This window comes from Pezoporus occidentalis, unplaced genomic scaffold (genome assembly GCF_034315485.1).
Source record: "Pezoporus occidentalis ecotype Australia unplaced genomic scaffold, CSIRO_AGI_Poc_V1 ctg91, whole genome shotgun sequence".
Classification (NCBI taxonomy): Eukaryota; Metazoa; Chordata; class Aves; order Psittaciformes; family Psittacidae; genus Pezoporus; species Pezoporus occidentalis.
In genome coordinates this window covers 2,474,182-2,502,126 of record NW_026916273.1, presented here as the reverse complement: position 1 = coordinate 2,502,126, position 27,945 = coordinate 2,474,182, and the positions used below count along the sequence as shown (strand labels likewise).

The 27,945-nt window shown below is 42.1% G+C and overlaps 1 protein-coding gene and 2 long non-coding RNA genes across 4 annotated transcripts in view; 1 reads left to right on the top strand and 2 right to left on the bottom strand.

Annotated features, from left to right (window-relative positions):
- The window catches only part of HTR4 (5-hydroxytryptamine receptor 4), a 133,104-nt gene extending 114,334 nt beyond the window's left edge, over positions 1–18,770 (top strand). For both annotated transcript variants that reach the window (XM_062605351.1, XM_062605350.1), the window contains exon 7: positions 15,540–18,770. In XM_062605351.1, coding sequence (XP_062461335.1) covers positions 15,540–15,627 — 88 coding nt within the window. In that variant the 3' untranslated portion in view covers positions 15,628–18,770. The remainder of the gene's footprint in view (positions 1–15,539) is intronic.
- LOC134156925 (uncharacterized) lies at positions 251–12,555 on the bottom strand. Its single transcript, XR_009962130.1, has 3 exons — positions 9,474–12,555; positions 2,062–8,905; positions 251–670 (listed from the first exon to the last, which is right to left on the bottom strand). It is a non-coding gene; the product is annotated as an uncharacterized LOC134156925 (long non-coding RNA).
- Positions 12,696–16,022, bottom strand: LOC134156924 (uncharacterized). The gene is made up of 3 exons (XR_009962129.1): positions 15,938–16,022; positions 15,109–15,370; positions 12,696–13,456 (listed from the first exon to the last, which is right to left on the bottom strand). It is a non-coding gene; the product is annotated as an uncharacterized LOC134156924 (long non-coding RNA).
- Positions 18,771–27,945: the final 9,175 nt, after the last annotated feature.

Here is a 27,945-nt window from a genome sequence, read left to right as displayed (position 1 = left end):
CAAACCAAGATTGTATGGAGGGGAATATGAAGATTTTACTCAAATCAAGCACCCACTGCCAATGTCACCATCTGTGGAGTGACATTTAATCCTAATAAAATGCTTGCAAAATAACAGTAGCTATAAGCACAGCTCAAAAGTTTGCCAATTGTAATATTTTTCATAATATGACATGTAAAGTTTTACAAATTCATACCTAATAGATTGTAAGATAGAAGCAGTCTCAGTCAGGATTGTGCTAGTTATGCATATCATAGAAAGGCAAATTGAAAAACCTTGGGGAGGGCGGAAAGAGGATTGGCAACTCCCATTCAACACATCAGTGAAACTTGGTGTTTACTACCTGACCTGTCTTTCCCTGGGAGCAGGATGTGTAGTTGAGAAAAAGCAGCAGCTACTGTAGCCAAAGAAACTTTAAGTTAGAAGTTAAGAACAACCTAAACCGAAGTACATAGTAGTTGAGATGTTAAAGGCACTAATGAGGATCTTTATTATTAGTTTTGGTCTTAATACTGGGTTCTTTTATTCCATTAACAGAAAACAGGATTTTCATATCTTACCATTATTTGCCTTAACATATTTACAGTTTCGCAACACAAGTTTCACGATACCCAGAAGATACTAGGATACCAAACCATAGATGTTGCATGGGCATATGTGTGAACTGGCCCTACAAAAGGCATGAAAGGATGATATGTACCCCGGTGACCAGAAAACTTACTGGCAGGCTGTGGAGTAGGAGGGAACATGCGTGAGCCCCAGATGCTGTGAGGGAGTTTGTGATAGTTTGTTATTCAGAAAGGAACTTAAACTAGTGACTGACATTAACAACACGCATATGCTATAAATTGTTATAAAACATGCAATTCTTCATAGAAAGCCTTGTTTTGACACCAGAAAGTTCTGTTATTGCACACACAAAGTAGGCACATGAAATGATGAAGAATTTTTTGCCAAAAGACTTCAATAAACTGCAATTGTCATTTTTTCACTGGATATGTCACCGCAGAAAAGCCACCCATTCCCCAGACACCTACACTTCTGACACTGTGGCACATTTGAAGCCTGACAAGCAAAAGACAGTGTTGGGTCTGATGGCTGCTGGTCTGTGATACATTTGGGAATTGTGATATCTCCAGGGCACAAGGAAACCAATCCAGGTGTTTTTGCCACTATTTCGTTCCACAGGTTTGACGGATGGCTTGTGGCTTTTTCCTAGCAGATGAAAGATCTAATTGTGCCAATTGCAAGTACTCAATTTATTAAAAGCCATCCATTATCTTTCATTTGAATATTCCTAATTGATCTTGCTTGTACTTCGGTAATTGAAACACCTTACTTAAAAACCAGAAGCCTATTATGAGCTGTCCCATCTGCAGGTAGTTATAAACCACTCTTGACATGCTGCTGTGTATTTCTAACATAAGTGAGCACTTCCAGGTACTCTCCTAATTATCAGATTGGGCCTCTTATGAATGTTGCATTAATTATGGTGTAAAAATGAACTGTAGGCCAAAATCTGCAGGTAATTAGAGCATATAATGTAGTGCCAAAGTTAACATTAATGAGAAAGAAATGGAAATACAGAGTTAATGTGAAAAAAAGGGAAAGTGCCTGTCTTCTGCAGCATGGCATTGAATGGCCTCACTCATTTGCTTACTTGTTTACCCTGGTGTTTATAACTAGCAAATGGATTTAACTCACTGGAAACAAATAGCTCCTTTGTCAGTTTTAAGGTTAGCTTATTTTCTGTTCTTAATTGCCCAAGTTTTTGTTTCTCTCGTGAAAACATTAACTCTTACAACATTAACAAGTTGAAAATCTGTCATGGAAGAAGTCTACATCTCTGGACTGACTCCATCATCTTGGTTGCATTAGCACATGAAGTAGTCTCTTGACGAAACCACTGTAGAAACACCCTTTGGATGGCCAAAATTAGGCTGGATAAGGTCATGGCAAGTCATACAGCCCCATCAGCATAGAGGTGGCATGGGGTAGCTGATAATCTCTGTCATAGCTCTGATGCATCCACTGGACTTGTTAGAATGAGAAAAAAGGTACCTTTTAGCCCAGGTTCCTGGGGACCCTCCTGGTGATGCCTTCTTCAATCCTGGTTCACTCTGACATGAGATCCAAGGCTGCTTCTCCAGACTTTGCTCCAGCAGCTGTAAACAAAAAGCAAAGCAGGCTTATTTTTAAATTATGGCACCATATGCTGCTATTTTGCAGTAGTCAAGTTCAGTGCTCAAGGTGAGGGGTGTCTTCAAGCCCTCCAGCAGGGTCAGGAGGGGCACTAGCTAACATCAGCTTTCTGTTTAAAGATCCACAGTGCTGCTCAGCACCAGGAGCTGGCAGGGGCAGAGCTGGGGGTGGCAGTGCCCCAGCAGGTCTCCATGAACAGGGTGGAGGGGAGCTGGGAGTCGTTATCCCTCACACATCCCAAGTTGGGTGTTTTTCTGCATAGGGGAGCTTGTGATTCTCATCCTTGCACCCAGCCAGAGGTGAGATACAAACTGCTAATCTTTCTAGTGAGAGGAGAGCGTGATGCATTTGGGATGTGCTGGAGGAACGTGGCAGCTATTGTTCTGACACGATTACAACTGCTAATGGTATAATGAGGCTGATTATTTTTAATGTGAGTTTTGCTGTTTAAAAACTGCCACGTTTGACAGCTCTGGAAGGCACAAGCACCTGCTTGAGCATGAAAGGGAAAATGCAACCGGGCCATGGGAGCAAAGGGCAACAGCAATGAGAGTTTTATCAGCTTTCCAGGAAACAGAAACTTCATTCTCAGTTAAGTGTTGCTGCTTCGGGTCAGGCTGATAGAAAAAAACCTCTCTGGCCACAGTGATGGTGTGTTTTAGGTACGTGGTTATTTGGTTCACTTAAGGTTCAGCTGAGCCCTGTTGGTTCATGTCTGAAAAGCCACCAGGCCACCCGCATCCCAGTGATTCTGGCTCACAGAGGAGACCTGGTGACCTTCACCCAAAGTATTAAATTTTCCAATGGTAGCACTGCTTAATACTGACAAATTTAGCCTGTCCAGCTGCTTGCTACTGAAGGTTTGGTTTCATAAGACAAGAGCTAGAAACTGGGTAGGCAGGAAGATAAACAAGCTATACACAATATGCTCACTGAATCACATCCTGTATTTCTCACCTCTTCCAGGCCCCACTCAGAGATTGTTTGCTGTTCTTACTTAAAAGTTACTAATAATCATCTCAGGCATGTCATAGTAACATCCATGTTACAGTTAATAACTGGACAACAGTGACAAACATCAAATGAATGTTCAGAGCAATCTCCACCAGATGCAATGTAAAATAAACTAGGTCAGTGTAGGTCTGGTCAAACAGGCGCAGTGCCTAGCCAGGCTAGTTCATTCCACTTGTCTGTAATCATGTCAGGTAAAAGTGAGATGCTGAAGTCTAAAAGAGGACACCAGTGTTACCTGGTCAGCAGAAGAGAGGGCAGCTGCGGTGGGCGCTGCTCTGTGCAAAGGGAGCATCCTGTCCCGACACCAGCCCAGCATCACAAGCACAGCACTGCAGAGCTGCAGCGAGACCATTACAGCACAGGAGGCTTCAGCCTTTTGAGTAAGAAGTGCTAAAAGAACTAGAGGAAAAGTGGAATCTAATTATTGTGACAGCAATGAGAAACAGGAGGTCCAAAGCAAGCTCAGCCATCTCCCTGTTTTTACTTCTCCAGCCTGAGAGCTGGAGTTACAGTCAGTGACCCAGAGGCAGGATATTCCCAGCCTCTGAGGGTGCGAAGGATTTAGTAGAGGAAAGAAGTTCTTCAATAAATAAACCACCTTTCCTACAGATGTAGATTGCTCTGTCCTGGAAAGCATTTCTGACATTTTAAAATTGGAACAAACTATTTTTATGTGATTAATTGCTGCTGCTGGTGCACCATAGCCCTGAACCAAGCTATGATTTAGTTGTACCAGACACATTCATGTTTGAAATGACACAGTGCTTGATCCAAAGAGGCTAAAAATCTAAAGACAAAGCATACAGAGTATTATTACCTCTATTTTATCCACAATGAAAGAAACACCATGGATTGCCCACAATCAAATAGGAAAAGCACCTCTGAAGTCTTGAGCTGACCTGAGTGCCCAGTAATCTTCCATTAACAGTTTCTTAAAATAGCTCACTGAAGAACTTAGCTGATCTCTGTTCTTATTAGCACACACTTAGCATTTGTCTATTTGCTTAGCATTAATGTACTCATATTCCTGTTTTTAACTTTTTACGTCTATCAAGAATGTAATTATCATCTCAAGAGGTTGTTATTCAATACAATGAGCCATTATAACATTATGAAAAAGGTTTTAGCCAGTACCCAGAGATAATGACATATAAAAATATGTTCCTTCAGCCCTATTTTTTATTGAATTTGACTCTGTTTCTTTGCGGATCTATGTGAAATGCCTTGGCTGACTGAGGCCAGGCTCCTAATTAGTTATCTTCATTAATCAGTCTCTGTCCAATCTATTTCCTGTGCCAAGTGAAGGGTTGTGTTTAGCACTCTACCAGAGGGACCAATATGATTTTCCTCCATTCACTGAACAGGGGTCTTCTGAGCAAAGGACCAGTGTGCTGGGACTTAGCTGTTGAAGTTAAAGTAGCTTTAATGGGTTTCTATGATTTTTCTTAAACCAAACTCATTAATAGAGCCTGGCAATAAAAAGAATAATAATGAATACTTGCAGTTTGAGGGAAACAAACCGATTGGGTCAAATTCAGCAAATGTGTTCAGCAGGAGAAAATGAAAAGGAAACAAGATGCTGAAGTGTTTTGACATTTTATTTCAAAACCATATTTCAGTTTATTATTTGCCTGGACTTTTCAAAGGAGCTAAACATCCTCCTTAAAGAAGATATGCTTCTAGTGTAAACACACAGAAATAAATGAACTAGAGAGGATTCTGGTCTTGTTTTGCCAGGAAAATAAAAACAAAAAACATTTCTATTGTACATCAACCTAAAACAGCAGTGCCTGTGTGTGGGTGCAGTCATGTATCCACCAGGCATTACCTGCACACTTCTGCTTTTGGATGACATCCCTCACGTAGCTACAGTGACTTGCCTGATACTATACAGGAATACATGGCCCGTGTTTGACTGAGGTGGCCTGGGAACCTGTCCTGGATCTTGCAGGTCATTAGAGCAAGTAGCAGCCAGAGGTGGCTTGTAAAAGTGAGAGAAAAGTCAAGTTTCAGCTAAGGAAAACATCCTTCACGAACAATGCAACAATGGAAGAATAAAGGAGAGAAGTAAACGTATCTAGATGCTTTGTTTCCTGTGACTTGTCAGAATCAAAGAAAGTAGTTTTTTTTCCCCAGCAGCGTGTTTCTCTCACTCAAGGGCTTTGCTTACTTGCAGCACTCTTTGCTAATTTTAAAAGGAGGAGGCATGTAGAAGTCTTATAAAATGTACTGAAGGCTGGATTATGTGGGCTGGAGACAGCTGGTTTTAAAACCTCTAGCTGAAATTTAGTAAAGAATGATGAGAGCTTAGTTCCCGCTCCCAAGGTCTGAGCAGCAATATTTGATTTAAAGATAATTAAGATATTCAGCATAACTGCTCAAGAGTGGAAAAAAAATAAACACTTGTCATGAGATAGAGACAAATTTGTATTTACATTTGGCTACAAAGGACTTTAAATTCTACATTCCTGTCAGATCTGTATAAATAATTTAGCAATCCAAATGTTTTTCTCAGATCCGAATTTTCACCATTTAGCTGCAATGGGAAAACTGAACTTTTGATGATATTTCTGTGGATTTTACCCATGTGTTTCCCAAAGGGCTGCATCATCTCAGAGGAGGAATGGTCCACTGGTATTTGCTTCTGTTTATCTAAAAGATTAACTAATAAGTTAAGACTAGGACAGACTTCAAATTTGGCTATGGCATTTTAAAAACTTAAGAATATTTTCTCTTTGGTGCTGATGCTGCTTGAGAAATCAAGACCAGTGACTAGGTGGGTTTTACACATAGATAAATTACGAACCTTCCCCAAGACTGGAACAGAAGACACTGAAGGCAAAGGACTGCCCCTGTTGTAAGGCTCATTGCAGAGGATGGATGTCACTTTCTTTGCCACGTTACTTGCTTTCCTGGGCCTGGCTGCAAGGGGACAGACAGATACCGACCATGTCTGGTCGTCTGTTTCCCCACCAGAGCTCCAGTAGGCAATTTAGCAAATCATCTACCCCAGCCACTTTACCCAGATAATCATACCGTATCTGCAGGCTGTCAGCTTGCAATGAAGAGAAATCAGCAGAGGAGGAGGGGATGGAGACATCCGTCTGCAGTGCAGCCTAACAGCCCCCAGCCAGGAGCAGCAGCCAGCCATACTGACGGCAGCACCATCTGCACGCCTGGGTTTATCTGGTTTGAAATCCAGCTTCCTCCACCCTGCTTGGTTGGGAACACACAAGAGACAAACATTAAGTGTATCATCTCTACAAAGTTAGATGGAAATATATCTGATATTTGGGGGAGTTCTCTTCGAGCAGTTTTCACTGTGCTTTCTGAGTTCATGCACTCTTTTTATATTCATTGGTTTCTCACACATTTAGATGAGAGATTCTCTTTGAATTGACTTCTGTTGGACAAAGCAGATCACAGGGAGTCATGTGGAGGTGCAGTGAAAGACCTACCTTTATTAAACTCACCTTTGATAAAACGCTGGTCTCCTCTGGCTTGCAGGTCAACCAGATGCAGCACAAAGATGATACACAAAAGCTTAAACCTTATTGCTAGGAAATCCTGCAAGTATCTTGCTCATCTCAGAAACAGGAAGAAATGAGAAACCCACAAAGAAAAATCAGGAGCTATTCATCCTGGAAGTATTAGATCTATTGCTAGCTTTGTAACATTGAATATGAAACTCATTTACATTGTTCTGCAATGTTGATATGTATCAATAAAACAGAGCAAGCTTGTAATTTCTGCTTCCATTTTGCCACAGTAATCATGTTGTGTAGGTAGGGGGTATTCTTATCCTGCTATAATGATTTTCTACTGATGGCCAAATGTGGAAGTTCATTTTAGTGGCTGGAAGCATGAGTCATTCAGCTCAGAGACTGCATTTATGAGAAAGCTTTTAATTTTATGGAGTCTATGAACCTGGTAATGGTGAGAGGGACAATTCTGTACTGGCCTTTTGAAAATTAAAATCAAATGTTTCATCAAAATACATTTAATTTGGATTGTGTGTTTGGATTTTTTCAGCAGGAAATGAGAACAAAACAACATCTTTTGCTCTCATTGCATTTTGGCATTTTGTGTATTTAAGATTTAAATTTTCCTCTTTCAAATTGAAAAATGTCACAGATTATAATATCAAATTCCAGGGTTTCTTGGATTTTATGTTGATACCCCTCTCAGTTTTGACTGTTTCCAAAGATTTCCCAGTTTTCAAAAATGTCAAAAACATCTTTTCAGGGAGACAACAGCATCGTCATCTTTATCCTTAGCTCCTGTGACCCTGAAAGGCACTCCAATGGCACAGGCTCTTTCCTGCTGTTCTAGAAAACATGTCCAAGTTTATTCCTGGCCCACTGTGATTCAAGGTGCTCTGTGTGAACTTTCTTCGGCACATCGATCATAGATACGGTTAAATAATGATACCAACCAGAAACCATACTGCATTTAATGGTATCTCTATCGTCTACAGGGAATCATTTACTATGGCTTAGTGACTGCCATAAAACACAGAATTAAAAGACTGTTTTCTACCTGCTCCTGGAACGGGAATAAAGTAAGCAGATGCATCACTGTCTGGAATAACTAACAAACAGTCATCTTAAGCTGTTCTCTCGTTCCCTTTCTTTTATAGTGCATTTATGAATTATGTTGTTTGCATTTATAATTATGGAACTGAACAGACGGTGGAAGGCTTATTTCAGAATGATGTGTTCATTAAAATAACCTACTCTGCTCTGCCAAATGATTGTTAACCATAAACCCAATTGGACATTGAAGAGAGTTATTTATTCTTTTTCTGTAAGTCCATCAGAAAAAAATGGGGCTTTGTGAAATGGACACGATAGTAAGTGTGAAGCTACAATAGTGTTGCATACATCCCAGATAGGAAACCGCAGAGGAGTTTGGCAGCTGTGACTTAAAGGCAGAGAAAGATAAATTGTGGACCAACACAATTTTCAAATCTAAGAAAAGCTTAAATTCTTTATTCAATTTGGAAGCTCAATTCCACTTAAAACATGGCTCCAGACAGCTTCTACCTATGTGCAAACTCTTCCTAGGGTCTATCGTCATTACGCAGTTGAGTACAATAATGGTAGATTCCATTATTAAAATGGCACTCTCTGCTCAACAAAGTGTACATCTTCACAGTTTATCACTTACAAGTACCACTTACTTTTACATAGTAACATCTTGTCTTTCTCTAGTCCCAACAATTCTAGGGGGTGCTTCTGCAAATAACAAGATGTTATTTGCTTCGTAGTGTAACTGGGAGTATTCATCACCTATTTGCCTTCCTTCTTGGAAATCCTATTATACTGGCTTCACTTTTCAAGCTTCAAGTATGTGATGGATCTGGAAACAATTCTTTTCATTTCAACTCCTTTGCAATATTTTATATCTGAGACCTCCTGCCCCACTATTTTTACATCAAGACTTAAGGATCTGATCTGAGCACAGGTGAAAGCAGAGGCACAGTGTCAAGATTTCTTTGTTCAGATTGAAGGAATCTCTGCTTCTCCAGTTCTGGACATTATCCAGGCTCTGATTCCTGGCCCTCAAATCTCCTTATGAATATGTTCTACCCAGGCTACCCCAAGATGCCACTTGTGGCAGATCATCATTCAGTGGGCAGTCTGAGGGCTGTGCGCTGGTGAGCTGCTCAGAAAAAAAGGCTACAGCACTCCTGTCGTGGTTTAAACCCAGTCAGGTAATTCGTTCGCTCACCTTCCCCCCTTTCTTGCCCTCCCCCTGCTCCCAGAGGGACAGAGAGGAGAATCGAAAAGAATGCAACTCCCACAGGTTGAGATAAGAACAGTTTAGTAACTAAGGTATAACACAAATCACTGCTGCTACCACCAATGATAATAATGATAAAGGAAATAACAAGGGAAGAGAATACAACACCTCAGCACCAGCTGACCGATAACTCGCCCCCCAAGCCCGACCAAGCTCCGACCGATACCTCCTCCAACCCTGCAGTCTCCCAGACCCTCCGGCTAACTCCCAGTTACATCCTGGGCATGACCTGCTGTGGTATGGAATACCTCTTTGGTCAGTTTGGGTCAGGTGTCCTGTCTCTGCTTCCTCCCGGCTTCCCCTCCTCCCTGGCAGAGCATGAGACTCACAAAGTCCTTGGCCAAACCAAAACATCGCTATCAGTTCTGTTCCCAGGCCGAAAGTCAAAACACTGCACTGCACCAGCTACCAAGAAGGAGAAACATGACTGCTACTGCTGAACCCAGGACAACTCCTATGCCTTAAAGCTTTGCTCTTCTGCACCAAAGCAACTGGCATCTCTTGTACCCCGCGGCTGTGGCACAGCCATGGAGTCACCAGAATTTTGCAGGCAGAACTCAGGGGAAGCAGTGGAGAATGAGATGCAAAGGTGCAGGACTCCTGTCTGCCTCCCTGAGCCTGCTGGGACCAGAACCAAAGGAGAGAGGAATGGGAGAACAGTGGAAAAAAATGATTGGGCTCATTAAGAATAACCAGAAATATTTGTGTTTTCTGGGTTGCCTCTGCAACCATTGTCACTACCTTCGAAGGTGCAAACTGGCTGTACAAAAGCTGTTACTAAGAAGTTTTCTGGGGTCCTGGGGTAGTTTCTAGTTGGATATGAAGGAAGAAACATGTTCTGAAATGTTTCACTTGGAGTGCTGTCAATCAACAACTGGAGCAAGGAGAAAACAAAAGAGGCAGCACTCAGATGAGTGCTCACTCATGCAAAATTGCCAGTAATGCAGTGGTTAGATCAGTCACCTTGAGAAAAGGCAGAAAAAGGCCTTGAACATGAATTGGGAGCTGCTCTGTTTTGAGGTTTTTTATCTTTCTGTCTCATGAGAAGTTGCAGACTTGCTTCACATCAGAAACAGGAAAATATTTGAAACTGTGGCAATTTTGGGGGAGCGAGAAAAGCATTTCTTGTACCTCTGATTTTAGCTTGAAACTCATTATTTTTGATCTAGCAAGTAAGTCTCTATAAGTGCATGTTTCTCTGATGCTCTGACTTCCATTAAACATCCACTACAACCCATTAAATCTCCTAATTGTAAACTAAATGAGCCTGTAGGTTTTTTCAGGGATGCATTGTCTCCAAAAGGAGCTTGCCAGAGCTCAGCACAACAGATTTCTGCTCAGTTTGGACTGCAGCGCGCCACTGTCAGGGAAACATGAATGGATTTTGACTTTTTAGAGTTTCACTTTTGTTTAAATTTAACGCTTGGTTTGATTTGAAATCTTTCATTTGGAATGAAAGCAGTTGGCAAAAAGAATGTTAAACTAAAAATATTAATTTTCACGAAAACAGCAACAAATTGCAGTGCCTTTACAGAAAAATTCTGCTTGGCATTTTTTACAGAATTATTGGGGTTTGATTGTTTTTTAAAGACAAATTCATAGAAACTGGCACAAACTCGGGCAAATTTCCAGTACCACAAAACCTCCACATTTATTTCTTTACTTATTATTTCAAATTTTCAATAATGCCACAGTTAAAACTTGCTCCTTGCCTGACTCTGCCTGAATTCCCTGCACCAATCCAGCAGGGAGTCATTAATGAACCACCAGCCGCAAACCCCAAATCCCAGGACAGGAATGTCTGAGGGCTGCAGTTTCATTTCAGTTTGGGGCAATTTTCCTGAATTATGTGAGTGTGGGGCTAGTAGGAGACTCTCACAGGTAGAGCATCTATAAGGTCACTGGTATGGCCAGTGGTGGAGGATATTACAGACTTCAAATGATTTAGTATGAGCAGCTAAGAACAGTACTTACTTGAAATAATTTTATACAAGATTTTTCTCTTCTATTCTTTATTTAGAAACTCTGTCATTAACTATCCCGCATTTATAATATAAAGATTATCAAAAAGATTTGCCAGTACAATGAAACTTGGTGCTTATCAGCTTTGTGTATGATTTATGTCTAATCCCCAGACTTTGCAGCCATTTGTGTACCCAGCTGAGACCCAGGCTATCCTGGCAGTATCAGTAACACATACATACTACATAAATGTACCCATCCACCTACTTCTGCAGCAACACTGACCTCTTGATGTCTGAACATGTGTGCAAACTCTCTTTTCTCCCTGGTGACAATGTGTCATTCATTTTCCTGGCAGAGGGGCAGTGGATTTAGGTGGCTAAAGTCCCAGGGAACAGCAAGTTAACAGCTCCCTGTATCCACCCCAAAAGACAAACCCTTCCCAGCCCAGCCCAGGGACAGATGCAGAGCCTCACCTCAGTCTCCAGTGAATGTCAGGACAACAGGAACCACCTTCTGCCAGTTCAGAAATGGAAGTAATTAATAATGTAAGCAGGTGTGTTACTGAACTGAGAGCAGACAGCTGAGCATCCCCAGTGGCCTGGGATGGCTGCAGCTTCCTACAGCAATTCACCTCCATTCCACCTGAAGGCTTTGCTGTGCTTCCACAGTCGTAGGCATTCATTTTGTTCATTTTTCCTCTGCTGTTACTATGGCCCTTTAGGTAAAATAGTTTCTCCTGCCAGGGTTAAAGGGACAGAGGCTGCTGGGGGAATGCTAAGCCAAGCGTTTGTTCAGAGGCTTTGGGAAGTGCAGGGATTCAGGTGTAGCTGGGAAAGGCTGTCTTTGCTCTCAGTTTGTTATTAATGAGCAGTACCTTTTAATGCGATCCAAACCCTCACAGTTTCTGTACCTGCGAGGGGCACCTTGCCCTTTGCAGCAGCCACCAGGACTGACTGCCCACAGGCTGATGACCTTGGGTTTGCAGGGAGTTTAGGAAGGATGGACACGAGTGGTCAGAGCAAGGACTACCATTAAAAACCAGGGGTGTAATTCACAGGTAAACCAGCTGCAGAAGTGCAGGCTGGGCTTCCCCAGCACTTCTGGTGCAGAGGAGCTGTGGGTATGTGTAACCAGCGTAGGCAGCTTTACACAGATACTGCAAGCATGAAGGGCTGGTAGGAAGCATTTTTGGGAAAGACCAGATACCTTCCAATTCCCATCCATTCACTGCTGTCCAAAGAGTCCCAGGCACCATCTCCAGACAGAGGCTCCCTTCTGGAAACTGGACCAGTGGCTGCAGGCTGTGGGACAGGGGTGGCACACACTCCATCAGGGTATTGCTTCCCCTCCTCCTGGTCATGCTCTGCCAAGGAAATGGATGCAGTTAGGTTTTGTGCTCAGAGCCAGGAGCCCCAAATTGCACTGCCTTCCAGTAGACAAGCATGATCCTGGGGGACAAAGCTGGATGCCAGGGATTTGCCCATCAGGAGAGGGCTAAGTAGGGATGTCAGGCTCTGTGAAAACCAGTGACTAATTTTCATTACAGTAAGGGAAGCCAAAGACCAGCAATTTTTTTGGATTTGCTTCCTCAACAAGCTGTGCAAGTCGGTGTGTGGGACAGCTCTGCAGGGAGCAAAAGTGGAGAGATCACAAACAGCTGTTGCATCCCCTTGATGTTTTCTCCTCTGCTCTCTCCAAGTTCCCAGGATAATGCTGGAGTTCCTTGTTCTGGTCGTGGGTCTACAGAGGGTAAACCCACACAGCTCCCCTCTGCTGTGCTGAGAGCTAATTCAACCAGTTAATTAAAGAGTCCATTGGACTGTCAGAAGCAACAGGAGATGCAGAAGCAATTATCTCCAAATTGGTCATCATCACAATTAAAGTACCATTTGGCAAGTATGTGAATAGCCTGCAGCAGGGTCCCTTTATAGGTAGTAATGCCTTTTCATTATTGGGCTTTATTGCTGGGTGGTGGTGTTTACAATCTGGGTAAAGCTGTCAAGTGAAATGACAGAAACGCTCACCCCCAGTTCTGGGAGGAGTTGGTTACCGGGGGCAGAAGCAGCCTGGGATGCTATCTGTAATTCAGCTTGGTAGCTTAACATGCCGGTGTATACAAATCCCATCGAAGGAACTCATTAGGCGGGAAAGCAGAGCAACTAATTTGCTGCCCATAATTTATTTAATGCATTTAAACCTTTTTCATTTTTTTCCTGCTCACATATTGTGTCTTCCTCAGCTGTTTTCAATACTCAAACCTACTTGATAAATTCATCTTGAAACATTCAGCCCACACATGCAAGGTCCGAGTGTTGTGTTCTTCTTCTGGTCAGTAAGATAAATCTCAGGGTGCTTAGCTTCTCTGCTGGGTGGGATTTGAGGCATTTTAGCTGTGTGTTCCTCTAGGTGAGGCAAAAATGAGTGCAGCTTTGCTTTCTCTTTGAAGCTTGCTCCCCTTAGATACTGATGCCTGAAAAATTAATTGTGTTTTCAGAGAGTAGATCAGTTAGGATGTGATGGTGTGAAAAAAAAGCAGGCCTGTTATAATCCTGTCTTTTATCCAACACTAAATTGGTGCCCTGTAGCTGGTGGGTAGCTTTGAAGGGGAAAACTACAGTATGTGAAAACAATGCTGGCAGCACAAACCCCTGCCAGCAGAGGATTCCTGTAACAGTTTCTTGGAGGTGCTGGTAAGATTTTTAGGAATGATGTGCCAGCGCCAGAGCAAGACATCACCCCTGCAGTGTAGCCGTCGCACCCTGCATATGAATGCTCTTTCCTCCTCTCCTATCGTCCTCTTTCCCCACAGGGTAAACAGCTGGAATTGTTGAGCTAACTGCCAGAGGCTTCAGACTGACACTTTGTGCCACATGAGACCCTGGGACACCTTAATGACTTCTTTTTAGCTTAATGCATCTTTGTACCAAATGGCATCTCCTGCTAAATTGCTGATCTTGCACAACTGTTTTCTGACTACTGCAGAAGAGGAAGAAGAAGAAAGGTTTGGCTCTATGGATATCCTGTACGAAGTCAGCTTTCAGTGCCTGTCTGTTGTGCTTCTGAGCAAGTCCTGAGTTGCTCTGAACTATGTCTGCCTTGTTCACAGGGCAGGGGGTATCCTGGCTCTCATCCTTTGTATCACTGTTTGTAGCAGACCATGCTAGAGGTCTCTCTGCTGGATGGCCTCACACAATGTGCCATGTCTGACTTGCTATATAGAATTAAAATTTCATTATGACTTGTATGCTTCACGGTCATCTGATAGGAGTGTCTGTTCAGTGTTAGATGCAAAATGTCTTTTCTTGTTTCTTACATCAAGTCTGTATCTTGTCGGTAGAATTAGCACATTTATTGAAAGTTATGATCATTATTTGAAGTGATGGAGTACTAAAGGGGGATGTTCCGTGGATATATCTGCACATACAGACATCTGCATTAAGGCAGCCTAGCTTGACCATCCAGCATCCAGCAGTACATTAGGGGGTAGATTCCTCCAGGTATATTCACCAGGGAAACCCAGACAGGCAGTACAGTTTATACCCTGGCTTTCATTTTGAGTCCATTGCTGATCTACTGGAATTAATGGATAAGATATTTGTAGGATCTTCAGATCATCTACTTCAGACATTTCAGTGGCTTGTAAGCAGCTTAATTAGGAGCCTAAGTCCCAAGTACACTCAATGGAGAAAGAGATGCATCCAGATAATTAATACCAAATAAACTGATGTCGTAGGATCAGTTTTTGCATATGTAGACAATGAGGAGTTCCTGACCTTTTCTCTAATGATTATTCAATCAGATCCTGAGGCTGACAATGCTTCTGCTAACAGCAGAACAGGTATATTCTTCTATTTATTTTCTTAGGTTTTTTTTTTCTTTTTTTTAATGTTGATTGGGATGCAGATATTTCAGGTATGTCTTAGACATTTGTTACTAAGAGAAACCATACGCCTACATCTCTAAACACTCAGGAGAGGAAAGTCCTAACAGACACCTGATTCCCCCAATAGGCATTTGGACTAGGGAAAGGTATATGCATCACATGATACCTCCCAAGGACATAAGACCTGAAGAGCACTGGTAAGTGCTGTATTTAGTAAGACAATACTAGAGACTACTTACTCTTGTAAGTGGAAATGCTCTGAAATGTTGGTCTTCATCTCAAGTATTCACTTTCCAAGTTAGTCTGAAATGATCCTTGACATGCTTGTACTGAAGACATTAACTGAAGTGCCTGTAGCTTAGTTCGCCTGCAGAGGATCAGTGCTTCTTAGTTCTTCGGTCTGGTTCCTTCTCATTACCAGATGCACCTTAGATACATGAAAACCAACAGGTTCTTGGTTTTCAGCGATTGCCTTGACTGCATCAGACTGAAGATTTAGTCCTGTCATGGAACAAAGTAGGGATTCACATTTGCTTGATGTGGGATGTGGATATCTGTAAGATGTACTGTCTCTTAAGATGTACTTCAGGGTTTTTAAGAATTCATTTTACGTAAGCTTATCCTTTTAACTAGCATAAACAAATTGTTCTTTGTGTTTTTCCACTTTCAGGTACACTGTTTTACATAATGGGCATCATCAGGAACATGAGAAGCTTCCCATCCACAATGACCCTGAATCCCAAGAGTCCTGTTTCTAGTCACAGTCCTAGATGAGGAATAGCTCGGCTGAAGGGACAGATTCCTTTAGGATAACCAAAGGATTCATGGACAGCAGGACTTTATGAAAAATTATTCATCTGCATTGTCATGGTGCCTCCACCCCTGACTTCACATGAATATCCAGCTGCATGTAGGTAGATTGATGGGGGCATGGGAAGGTACATGAACAGAATGGCTGAGGAGGCTTTCCTGTATCTGCAAGGACAGCTGGCTATATGACTGTCTCAGAGCCTTACTCCAGGAGTGAGCTGATATCTGTCAATGTAAGGAAACAACACAGATACAAACCACCCAGTGCATGGACATGGGCTTCCGTTATTCCTTTCCAGCTGCCATCTGTGCACAAGCCATTTCTGTTCTGTGATATGACCTAAAAGATTGCAAGTTCTGGGTAAAGCCCTAACACAATGTGAGACCAAATGCCCGCTTTATCTGTGCAAGATCCTACCCAGCGGTGACTGGATACTGTCAGGAGAGAAACATCACCGTTTTCTTTAGCAAAATAAGAGGAAGTGTTTGCCCTTTGATTACAGTTACTGGTAAAAGGTCAGCACAAGCTGCTGATTCACCCTACCCTTCAGAGCTTTCTTTGTAAATGCTTTACTGTGCTTCCTGGCCAAATTCTTTGATAGAAGACTCATTGAGCATAAATAGTGCCTGACAAGCTGCAGTGGGACCTACAGGACATTTCACTGCTAACAGAAGTCTCTACAAGCACTGTATCAATCCAGCCCAGCTGCTAAAAGACAGCAGCCATCCTCTACCATTCAGAGGCCAGTGAAAGTGATGTGGCCCTCAAAGCCAGAGATATCCTCATCTGAGCAGACTTTCGGCATTCTTACCGAGAAGAAAGGTTGGCCAAGAGACAGAGTCAGTCTGTAATAGATCACCAAGTGCCATCTTGAAAGTTACACCATCTAAAAAGCTGCATTAAGAAGATAGACTTCTATTTGTGTTTTCCATCTTTATTTTTCTATTTGTTTCTGTTCTCTTCCAGTTGAAGTGAGAAGTTTCAAGACTTTCAAATATCCTCATATGCACACCTCTGTTTGCAAAGATCTCAGTCTTTAGCTGCTTCCTGCATGTAGATGTTGCTATGTTCCTTGTGAGCTGCTTCCACCTTTGCATGGAAAGGGTAGGCAATACTGTAGACTTCACAACTTTGGGAAGATGATATTCATGCAGTGGGAAGTATGCAGGATGAAGACTACAAGCCTCTACCCTTTTTAGATGAAGATCTAACCCAGAGATGCCACCCTGGGCCTAGAAAATAAAATCGTACTTTGTTATATTGTGTAATCATGTACAGATATTTTTAATGTAAAAAGAAATGGTGACATTATTTATTATTTTTTATCAGGAATGTGGTTTTTTTTTCATTAAAAGCTTCTAGACCCAGGAGCTTAACATTATATGTATTATTATTTAGTAATATTTCTGTTGCTATGTGACAGGTATTTACTGTAAAACAAACAAATCCTGCTTTGAACAAAAATGTTGCTCAGTAGGAAACAAAGTTGTGCATGGTAAGAGCACCTGGCTTCCTAATCATGGTGTCTGACTTCTTTAAACACTTCTTCCAAACAAAAGTTGCTGACAAAGCTTTACATAATATTCCTTTAGGATTCAGAAGGACACTGGGCAGAAACAGCTCTAATGAGAAGACAGACACTTACCAATGCAGAAAATCGCTAGCGGTTAGAAAGAGACAAACTACTGGTGTTTGTGGTTGTAGATGCCAATGGGAAGAACATGAGCTGTTTGAAAAGATATGGTGAGATAGTTTGAACCAATTCCTGGTTCACCATTAGGAACAGTTTGGCAATGATCTGTTTTTACACGGTTGTGTTTCCAAAAGAACTTGTTATCAGTTCAACTCTATTGTTGACACCAAAACAGAGCAGTGGGTGAAAAAATTGGCCATTATTGAAAGTCTGGAAAAAAATCCATCCAGGGCCACTTCATTCCCATGATCTACATCTCTGTGAAACTCCTCCCATGGGGTTTTATCTGGATTTGGATATGCAGGACCGCAGGAGAGACTGTCTTGATTTCACCTCAAGTATCAAATTTCCTAAAGAAATCCTGGAAAAGCTTTTTTCTCTGTCCCTATTAAAAAGCATCAATATATTGGTGTGAAATCACTCAGTGATATGGAACCCGCAGCATGGGGATGCTACAGTGATGGTGTTCTTTGTTTCTGCTGTTGTCCCTGAAGTGTTTTCTCTGATATTTTTATGTGCTTTAGTAATATATCTCTTCTTAATTTAAAATGAACTTCTCAACATTGTATTTTACTCATGGGCAATGTTCAGAAGGCTCTATCAATGAGATCAGCAGCTCACTAGCCAAAATCAGAGAATCATAGAATAGTTAGGGTTGGAAAGGACCTTAAGATCATCCGGTTCCAACCCCCCTGCCATGAGCAGGGACACCTCACACTAAACCATGCCACCCAAGGCTCTGTCCAACCTGGCCTTGAACACCACCAGGGATGGAGCATTCACAACTTCCCTGGGCAACCCATTCCAGTGCCTCACCACCCTTACAGTAAAGAACTTCTTCTTTATATCCAATCTAAGCTCTGATAATACAATCATCAAAAGCTCTGACAGAAAAGAAAGCCTCCAATTCTAAACACCATATTGGAATGAAATACTAAACACAAAAGGTCCATGTTCTGTGTCATCTCTGGCTAATTGCTCACTGGACTCAGTAAACCTGTCATGAATGACCTGGCGGCTCCTGCTGAATAAGTCAATAATCCTAGCAACGCTTCTGTGAACCTAGGAAATGATGATGTCCATCATCATCTAGTGGAAAGTGTCTGTGCCCATGGCAGGGAGGTGCAACTAGATCATCTTTAAGGTCTCTTCCAACCCAAACTATTCTATGATTCTGTGATCAATAATATTAGAATTTCTATGGAAAAGAAACTGTCCAATGGAAAGGACCCATACTCCATTTCCATTGCTAAAGGTAGCTGCTCCTGTAGCCTCTGGGTTCACCTTCTCATTGACCATTTTGGCTAGTGGTGTCAGAGTCTTTGCCTGTGCTGAATGATGTGTAATGCATTGGCTGTTTCTAAAAATAAAAAATCCTCTATGTACATTGCAGTAAATTCCAGCTCATGCTCATTTCTTGTACTCTTTTCACTCAAAATAGAAGATGCTACCAAGTAAGACTTCCCACCTGCCTCACAATATACTCAAACAGCTGTAACAGCAAGGGAGAATCTGGCACCATCACTCTGAAAATGCTGATGAGCTCTTGGGTCACCACACAAGTTCCTAATATTTATCTACCAGAACAGTCTCGCCTCCTCTTCCAAGTCCTCATGCACCAGCTCTTTCTCCCCACACTTTTGCTTAGGTTGCTACTGAGCCCTCTTTCTCCCTTACCTGTGCTGTGTCCACCTCATCTCTTATTTCTCCACTGAGATGTCACTGCTATGGGATCATACACAAGAGAGGTACCTGCACATGGGGAGTAGGATATAATTCTGTGTGGCTCTGTTTCCCCTAGTTTCCCAGTGAATTTGACAGAAAAAAGATGCTGCCTTTCCATCTCTTTCCTGCCGTCTCTCACAGATATGCTCTAATAACTGTGTATTTATTTCTTCACAGTACACCAGTACTCATGAGCACATTATCACACCATCACATTTATGGGCTGGTAACACTTGATATTTTTTTGAATGCAGTAAGCCTCAGAAGTGTTAGCATGATGCCTGCTGTAGCTGTTTTCTTGGACTACAACTGATTACACTTTTCCTCGCCAGAGGTAATGTGCTAGCAGAACAGCTAGCTAATAAGAAATTGGCTGGCTGGGCTTTTGCTAAACTGTCTTCAGGAGGCCAGTCTGTTGGCACAGTTGTATTTCCATATTTCTGTATTTTCCTAGGCTCCAGAAGCATTTCAGAGATCTTGCATGACATTTGATAGCAGGATGTGTGCCCAGATAAGCAAACCCAAAGATGGATTGAGGTTACTTGTGCTGGAATAGGGAAGGAGAGCAACAAGCTGACTGCTTCCAGAGGCAATTTAAAACCGAGCCTAACACTAAACCCATGGGCTATCTGACTTCAAGGGGGCCCTAGACAGTGTCAGGGTGCACAACACACCATGAAGTGAGCCATCCTTTCTATTAAGCAGCTTTTCATCTCTCTCATACCCAATTTACTCTGATAGAAACTAAGCCACAGCCATGCTACAAGTAAAATTCAGAGACATAATAAACATGTCACCAGTGGAAGCTGTGTTCAAAAAACAGAAGCTCCAACAAAGAGTGCAGAAGAGACCATACACTTTAATTAGCTGATGATCAACACTGTCTGGAGGGATGTGAAACAATAACTGGATGATACATGCTCTGTAAATGTCAGTCCTTGAGGCAGTCAGCAGCTGTGTTGCTTAGTGAGATGTATGGAGATATGGCTGCAGCCCAAGTGTACTAGCAGGTCATGCTCATAAACACCATGCAGACAGACAAACCCTTATGGGGAAGTGTCCTTTTGACATTATCCTTCACAGCTCTTTCAACACTGAATATCTTTTCGGTTTTTAGTCTTGGAGAGGGCAATGAAAAGAGAAGAAATTGTATCTCAGCAAAACATTCAGAAAAATGGTTCCAAAAACTCTCAAAAGCCTTCCCATTTACTTCAGAAATGTAGTATGTGACCTGCTGCTATTGCAGGATCCGATGCCCATCCAAACACAGTAAGAAATGGAAATATTTACTACTATGGCTTAAAAACGAAGGCAACAGCTTCCACTTGCATTACACCAAGGTATGTTGCCTTTGTGCCTACACTCCAGTTGCAGTGTATTAGCATTGCTCAGAAGGGACTCACAGTGGAAACTGAGGGACAGTGTTACAGCTCAGGGGTATTTGTAGAAATGTGTGGGAAGCCCTTACTTGTTTCCCACCCACATAGTGCCTAGCCCCAATCTACATTTTCCACATTCAACTTGTTTGAAGGCTAAAGTCACCCCCCAATCTCAACATAGAAGTGTATAGTTCAAAGAGAGGTCACGCACGTGCAGAGGACTTGAGCAGAAAACCCAAACTGGGCACACTGAAATCCTCTTTCTCTATGCTCTGTTCTCTGTACATTTCCAGTCACAAGCAGATAGCGGGGCGCATACAACTACCATTTGCTTATAGAGATACTGTCATATTAATAAGCTTAATTCATTACTGGTTATGATTTACTTACAATCATAGGAGCCCACACCTTGGCCTAGAATATCTACCTGAAGGAGTCACAGGTTCGAGAGTCACTGTGCTGATGGTTGAACTTGCAGAATGAGTCCAATCACAATGCAAAATGGATTCACATGAGCAGTAAAAACCATTCTTGGGGTCATCTTGATTCTGAGCAGCATGAGTCCCTCACTCCAGAGAGTCTCTTTTTCCAAACTTTGGTCCTCCATGAGTCTCTGTTACAAGAAAGGACACTTCAGGGAGAATGTACATTGGAAACGTGTTAGGTAACCACTGAGAACTTGAATGTGAGTCAGAGCTGGGAGGGCTAAACGATACCTTGCCTTTGACTTCAGCACACTTTACAATGGCTTTTATTTTACCATGCCTTCTCCTACTGTCCCCTAAACAGGATCAAGAACTCTGTGAATAACCAGTAGCAGTGTATTAGTTGTACTTAAATGCTTTTGCGCAGCTCAAAATAACTCTCAATTTAGGTATTACTAAGAAATACCTTTGACCTAAAGATCATCTGATCCACACCAGGATTGTGGCTTTTAGCATGAAATACACACACAAAAAAAAGTCTCTGCCCAGCAAAGATGAGGAAGAATCAAAAGGTATTTAAGGTATTTATTGGCATCGGCCTGACTGAGTAGTGTGCAACAGAACTAATCACCTGGGTCGAAATTGTGTCCATTCAATTCCTAGCACAGATGAAAAATACATAACAAAGCCAGTAAAATGATGGTTTCTTGGAGCAGGCAGCCCACGTATGGCAGACTCTGAGTCATTCTGAAGAGTTTTCCTCACCCATCTTTGTAAATGCTAAAGCCAAGGAGAGCATTTTCTTTCTGTAACTGTCAACTTTAAATCCTTCATTAGTTTAGGATTCAATCTTCTTCTCTGCATCAGATTTTCTGAGGCATCTCTGAGTACTATCATGCCAAAGGCAATTTTCTACTAATATGAACTGAATAAAAATATACAAAAGCTTTGTTTTCTTTCAATTTTTATATAGCTTAAATCTCTTAGAATTCAAAACAATCATATTCATTCAGCATCTTATAGATTTACCTTATAACAGGAACTTTGTCACCTAATTATAAAACCAGATACAATTTAATTAGAATTTACCCAATATTGGAGTTCCACTACTTGTTAAACTGAGCTGAAATTGCCTTTGCTATTAGGAAATCCAGATTTCCTGTGAAGCATATGCTTATTACTTAAATGATTTCAAAGATTTGGCAGAAGAGCTTAACATTGTTTTAGTGTACATTATTTGACAATTTACAGAATTCTGTCTTTTAAAATTATTTGTATTGATCTTCTGAAGTTCTTTTAATCCATCATTAAAACCCCCCAAAGAAACCCTAAATATGTTTCCTGGATGTCCTGGGTTCAGCAGTAGCAGTCATCTTTTCTCCTTCTTAGTAGCTGGTGCAGTGCAGTTTTTGACTTTCAGCCTGGGAACAGCACTGATAACACCAATGTTTTCAGTTGTTGCTCAGTAATGTTTACCCTGACCAATAACTTTTTCAGTCTCATGCTCTGCCAGGGAGAAGGGGAAGCCAGGAGGAAGCAGAGACAGGACACCTGACCCAAACTAGCCAAAGGGGTATTCCATACCACAGCACGTCATGCCCACTATATAAACCTGGGGGTAGTTACCTAGAAGGCCCAGATTGCTGCTTGGGTCAGGCTGGGTAATGGTAGGCAGGTGGTGAGCAGTTGTACTGTCTCCCCTCGTTATTTCAGTTATCAGTATTATTATTGGTGGTGGTAATAGTGGTTTTGTATTATACCTTAGTATAATAAGAGGGAAATAAAGCGGGGAATAAGCGAGAGGCTGCGTGGTTCTGAGTTACCGGCTGGGCTTAAACCATGACACTGGACCACAACAGAACGGGAATGCAGTGCTAGCTGATGCTCCTTACACAACAGCTGTAGTTCCAAGGTCTGTTTCTCTAAGAGATACTGTGAAAGGGGCTGCTTAGTCCTCTGGGACAAGAGGAAAATGTATTTCCTTGCTGGATAAGTATCATAGTTGACTTCCTTGAAGCTTTCTTCCAAGTCAAGATAAAGGAGGCCCCAAATGAGGACCTCCAGCTGGCATAAGGGGTACTTCAGTCAGGCAACGATCCAGAATATCAGAACTAAATCCCTTTGCAGCAGCCTCAGTAATGAATCTGTTTTCATATTCCTGACAGCTGAATCCCACCCACCAAACACATCTCTTGACATAATGAGTATCTGAAAGGGCTGTCAAACCATATCAACTATCATCTTTTTATCACTAATCTCTAAATCCAACCCTATTCAAGGGCACCCCTCTATCTGTGAAAAACAGAAAACACAAAGAAGAGTCTAGAGCGTTATTGCAACAACTACTGCCAGTGATGGAAGAACAGCTATTAACCCAGAGATTACTTTAAAAACTACATAGATTAACACAGATATGTTTATTCCATACCAGTTTCCATGACTGTGCCCCACTATGACATTTGATCATTACTCTCTTTGAAAGAGTTCACTTGCTACTACCTTTACAGCCCTCAGTGGGAGTCCCAAGATCATTATTGGTAATCATCTTCACACAGATATTCAAGCTGTGAACATGTGTGCTCCTCTTGCATAAGCTTAGAGCAGCCAAGAGAGGCGAGTTTTCTAGCCCTGAGAGCCTACATCGAGCTCTGCGTCGCCGGCTTGGCTCCCTGTGGACAGTCTCACCCAAGAGTACAACTCATTTCCCATTTCAAACTGCCAGATTTTCTACCCTTTGCTAGACCAAGCATGTTTAAACTGAAAGCCTCCACTTGCTTGCTCCCTTCCTTGCTCAACTGACAGGCTGGAAAGAGGAGTGCAACAAAGCCAGAGTCCAACTTTAGTATAAAATTGGATTTTTTGTACCTTTTTGCTCCTGGAGAAGAAACAGATTGAGACATAGATGAGGAGATTAATCTACATCAGGAAATACCCTTGAGCAGAAATCCGCCTTTGCAGACATCATACCAAAGGAAGTAGAAGTTTTTCCCTGCAAACAGAAAGCTGATGATTTTGTTCTATAACAAGTCTGCAATGGAGAACAGTTATCTCAACACCTTATGACTGTTGATGAACTAATGGAAACTCTTCAGATTTGGCTGTCCTGTTATCACATGCAGTGCACACAGATACATACAAATGCCCTGTCTTCCCCCAGACAAAGGATTAAGTTTGAATTGCTTGAACTAGTAATTCAGAGCAGAAATCACATGCACGGCAGGAGTCTGTAGCTGCTTCTAACACATTGAAGAGCTTAGAGACTGGTAGGTGGCAAAATTCTTACCTCTATCAACTCTTTATACCTTTTCCTAAAATAAAAACCTTCAAAATCCTTCTCTTTCCAAAACCCATACACTGATTTTGTCTTTCTCCAAAATCAGAGAAAAAAAAAGCAAGAACCAGCATACTGCCCATCTCCGCGACATGATGTCTTGTGCTCCTCTCTCCATAGCGCTCACACCTCAAGCATGCTTTCTGCTTTATCTATTTACCTTATGCACTTTCTATTTAGATGACATTTCTCAGGCACTTGAGGTACTCACAGCCATGATTACATCTTTCCAGATGAACTGTTATCAATGCCAACTTGCTGTGGGGAAAGTGAATCACAAAGCAGTTCAAGCACTTGCCTGCAGTGGCACAAGTCATCTCAGACTCACTTTCCAATGGGCCAGTACCTGCCTTCGGCCAGCTGAATTAGGCCTTGGAAGTACTTCTTTCTCTTCACTGACTGTAAGAGGAGACCCCTGCCACTACTGCATCTGCACTACGGGCATATGAATCTGACAAAGGTATAACCCACCAAGGAAGCGTATTGTTGGCAAGGACTGTTAAATCAGAGCTAACCTAAGGAAGATAATCCTTCCTTCCTGTTTGATTCTTTCCCTGAAGCCACATGCACGGAAAGCACATGAGGAAGCAAGGGACAGAAATTACATAATCATATCAGAGTTTTGTTTGTCATTTTCCTTACCTATCAGATTCAATGTTTGCAAAGCTGCCTTTGAACTCCAGCAAACAGCTTGCTTTGATATCCAGATGCAAATCACTTTGATAAATGGGCTGTAAATGGATTTCATAGTTCATTCCAAAGCTGACACACAGTAAAGCTAAAAGCCCCAGCCAGAGTGTCCTCTGTTGTAGAAAGACAAACAGAGCAGCATCACTCAGCCATGTTATCTGCAGTGACAGCAGCCTGCTTCCCCTGCCAGGAACCAAGAGAGAGGCGTCAGACTGGACTTCAGTGTGAAGAGGAAAGCCTGTCACATTCAGACAGAAGTCATCTGGACTGCTTCCTGAGGGAAGTTTAACAATTAGGCAGTCCTCCACAGCTTAACATGGCAATTGAGTAATAGACTGACCAAAAAGGAAGCAAAATGGAGAGATGGGGAGAAGCTCAGACATAAAAGATCATATCCCTTCACAACCTGGAAGCTGCAAATCAGAATTGCTACAGCTTGGTATCTCTCCATCTACTTCTATAAATGTGGGGATAGTTTTCCAAACGGTATATAGGGTCTTTTGGAGATATATATAGGAAATGAAACAGACATAAGGTATTCTAGGTGCTGCCAACTTTCTTAAAAGAGATTGTTAACTGTGGCATTGTACAATACATACTACTTTTAAAAGTCTAAATATACTGTGCTGTACCTTTTTTGACCTCCTGCAATCAAGTTGCTTACGCACCAGCAAAAGGAAAGGAAGTGATTGATATCCATTTACTTCATCTAGAGCTCTGATAGAAGGGTATTTATTTATTTGAATCACCTGCTCTTTGCTGACGAGGAGGTCGAACCTGTGTCACCAGGACTCGCATCTCGCACAAGGAGTGAAAAGTGTGTCTGAAAAGAAAGTTCCATTTAAATTAAAACAAGAGAACGATTCTTGACCCCAAACGCCTTCACTCTAAACCTTATTTTCTCTTAAGTAGTCAAAACTTTGCTGCCAGAACTCGCTAAATCCAATGGGACATTGCGGGAGCCCCCGCTGTACGCAGCCAGGGCTGCAGGGGCGTTCTGCGGAGTGGCAGCCCAGGCGGGCAGCGCCCCCTGCCGGCCTCCCGAGCAGCCGCCGGCCAGTTACCGGCACCCAGTCGCTGCTGCCAGAGCAAGTCCAGCAACAGCGAGGTTATAGATACGGGTCTGGCCGTTTCAGCGGGATTACAGTGGCAAACGGTCTCAACAATCCAACCTGGAGAGCTCAAACATGAACACCGGTTTGGTTCCGAGTCCTGCAAAGGAGATGTAACCCTCATGGGAAAAGATTTAGTGTAACGAGGAAATCTCAGAGATGGCCTAGCCCATGAGCAAAGGGGGTGTGGGTGAGGCTCGTGCTTCTTACCGGGTTTCAGCTCCCCTGCTCTCACAGAGTTGCTGGTGCAGTCATTCCTCTTCAGCTGACAGAATCAACAATTTGCAGAAGAGAACACGACTGCTGCACACCCCCCATCAGCAAACCTGGCTGCTGCAGAGCCATCTTTACTGCAAACACATCCCCCAGAGCAGAGACTCAAGGATCCACAGAAGAAATCAGACACCAAAATGACAGCCGTAACATCTTGTCCTTCAGGAAACAAACCAGAGCATCTCCAGCCCTCACAACCAGGAGCTGGCAGTGTCCTGCGTGCATGGCTCAGACCACTACTGAAACCAGAGACTGGCACACAAATTCCAGTCTGTACAGCAGCTCCTGCTGATACAAACTATACCTGTTCATATATGAATAATAATTATTTATTCATTTAACTAACAAAGGTTGAGCAGGAAAGTAATTCTTTTCATCTGCTTTACTCCTTCTTAAATTCCAGATACTGGACTTAGTGAAGAGAACAGCTCCCCTAGCCAGACCACGGATAAAATCAGTCAGTCAGAGCTCTCATGAGACAGACACAATGAATTTAGTTGCTATATTACTACTGTGTGCAAAATGGGTGTAATGTTTAAGAAGTTAAAACTATTGCAAGATTCAGTTGCTTACAGAAAGAAATATTGAATATAAATATGTATGTTATTTGTATAAATACTTCTCCAAAAGGCTAAAGTTAGAGATGCCAGATGGAGATCTGGTGCAACATGCTAGAAAAGCAGTAACATTTTCCTGTACATGCTGTGTTAAACAGCAAACACGGCTGAATCAATGAGTCAGATTACTTGAAACACTTCTAAAAAGGGTCACAGTTATGTTTTGTCTGAATATTACTGAATATATTATCTGTGGTTAAATATGTTACGACTAAACCATTAACTTTGATCCTGCATTAAAACAAATTTCTCAGCATTTACATCATTATCTGGTATTTAGCACTCCACCTCCAGTTAGAGAGAACACATGCAAGAGAAATGCTAGTGTAGCAAATCTCTTGCTGCTTCCATTAAGCACCATTCTTTTCCTTTAATGTACTTCCATTTCCACATTATGTCAGGATTTTATACAGAGGGACATATGCGGTGTTGAACAGTTTTGCCTCTTCAACAGAAAGAAGCATCATAGAAATCCCCAGTAGTCATATTTATACCAAAGTTCAAAACCTGAAATCCTTAACAACGATGTGTAAAATCACGTCATGGTGTAAACTAATCTGCTCTACGGGTTTCACCACAGTAAATTAGTAAACTGTCACTTGTCAGGCTGCAAACTCAGCAACTTTAAGAAAGCATGAATGCTGTATCAGGCCATAGATGATGGTAGGGCACGTGAGAAGGTGCATTTCTGCAGGCACAACTGTTGTACGCACACAGTGTTTCACAGCACAGCAAGTTAGCCTTTAAGAGGTCTCCCACCCTCACATGGCCCATTACTAATAGCACACAAGCCACCCAGTTTAATACTAACTATATGTGCATTTTTATACCTGTATAGTGGACTTGCAGCAAATTCTGGTCATATACAGAAACCATCTACAGATGCTGTGGGAACCCGAGGCACTTCCTATATACAGTAAAAACTAGTCAGGGGCAAAAAGCAGCAGCTATTTACTGACTGTATGGAAAAATCTGCATTCATGAGTGTGCATGAATCAGCTCAAAAGTTCACTGGTTGAG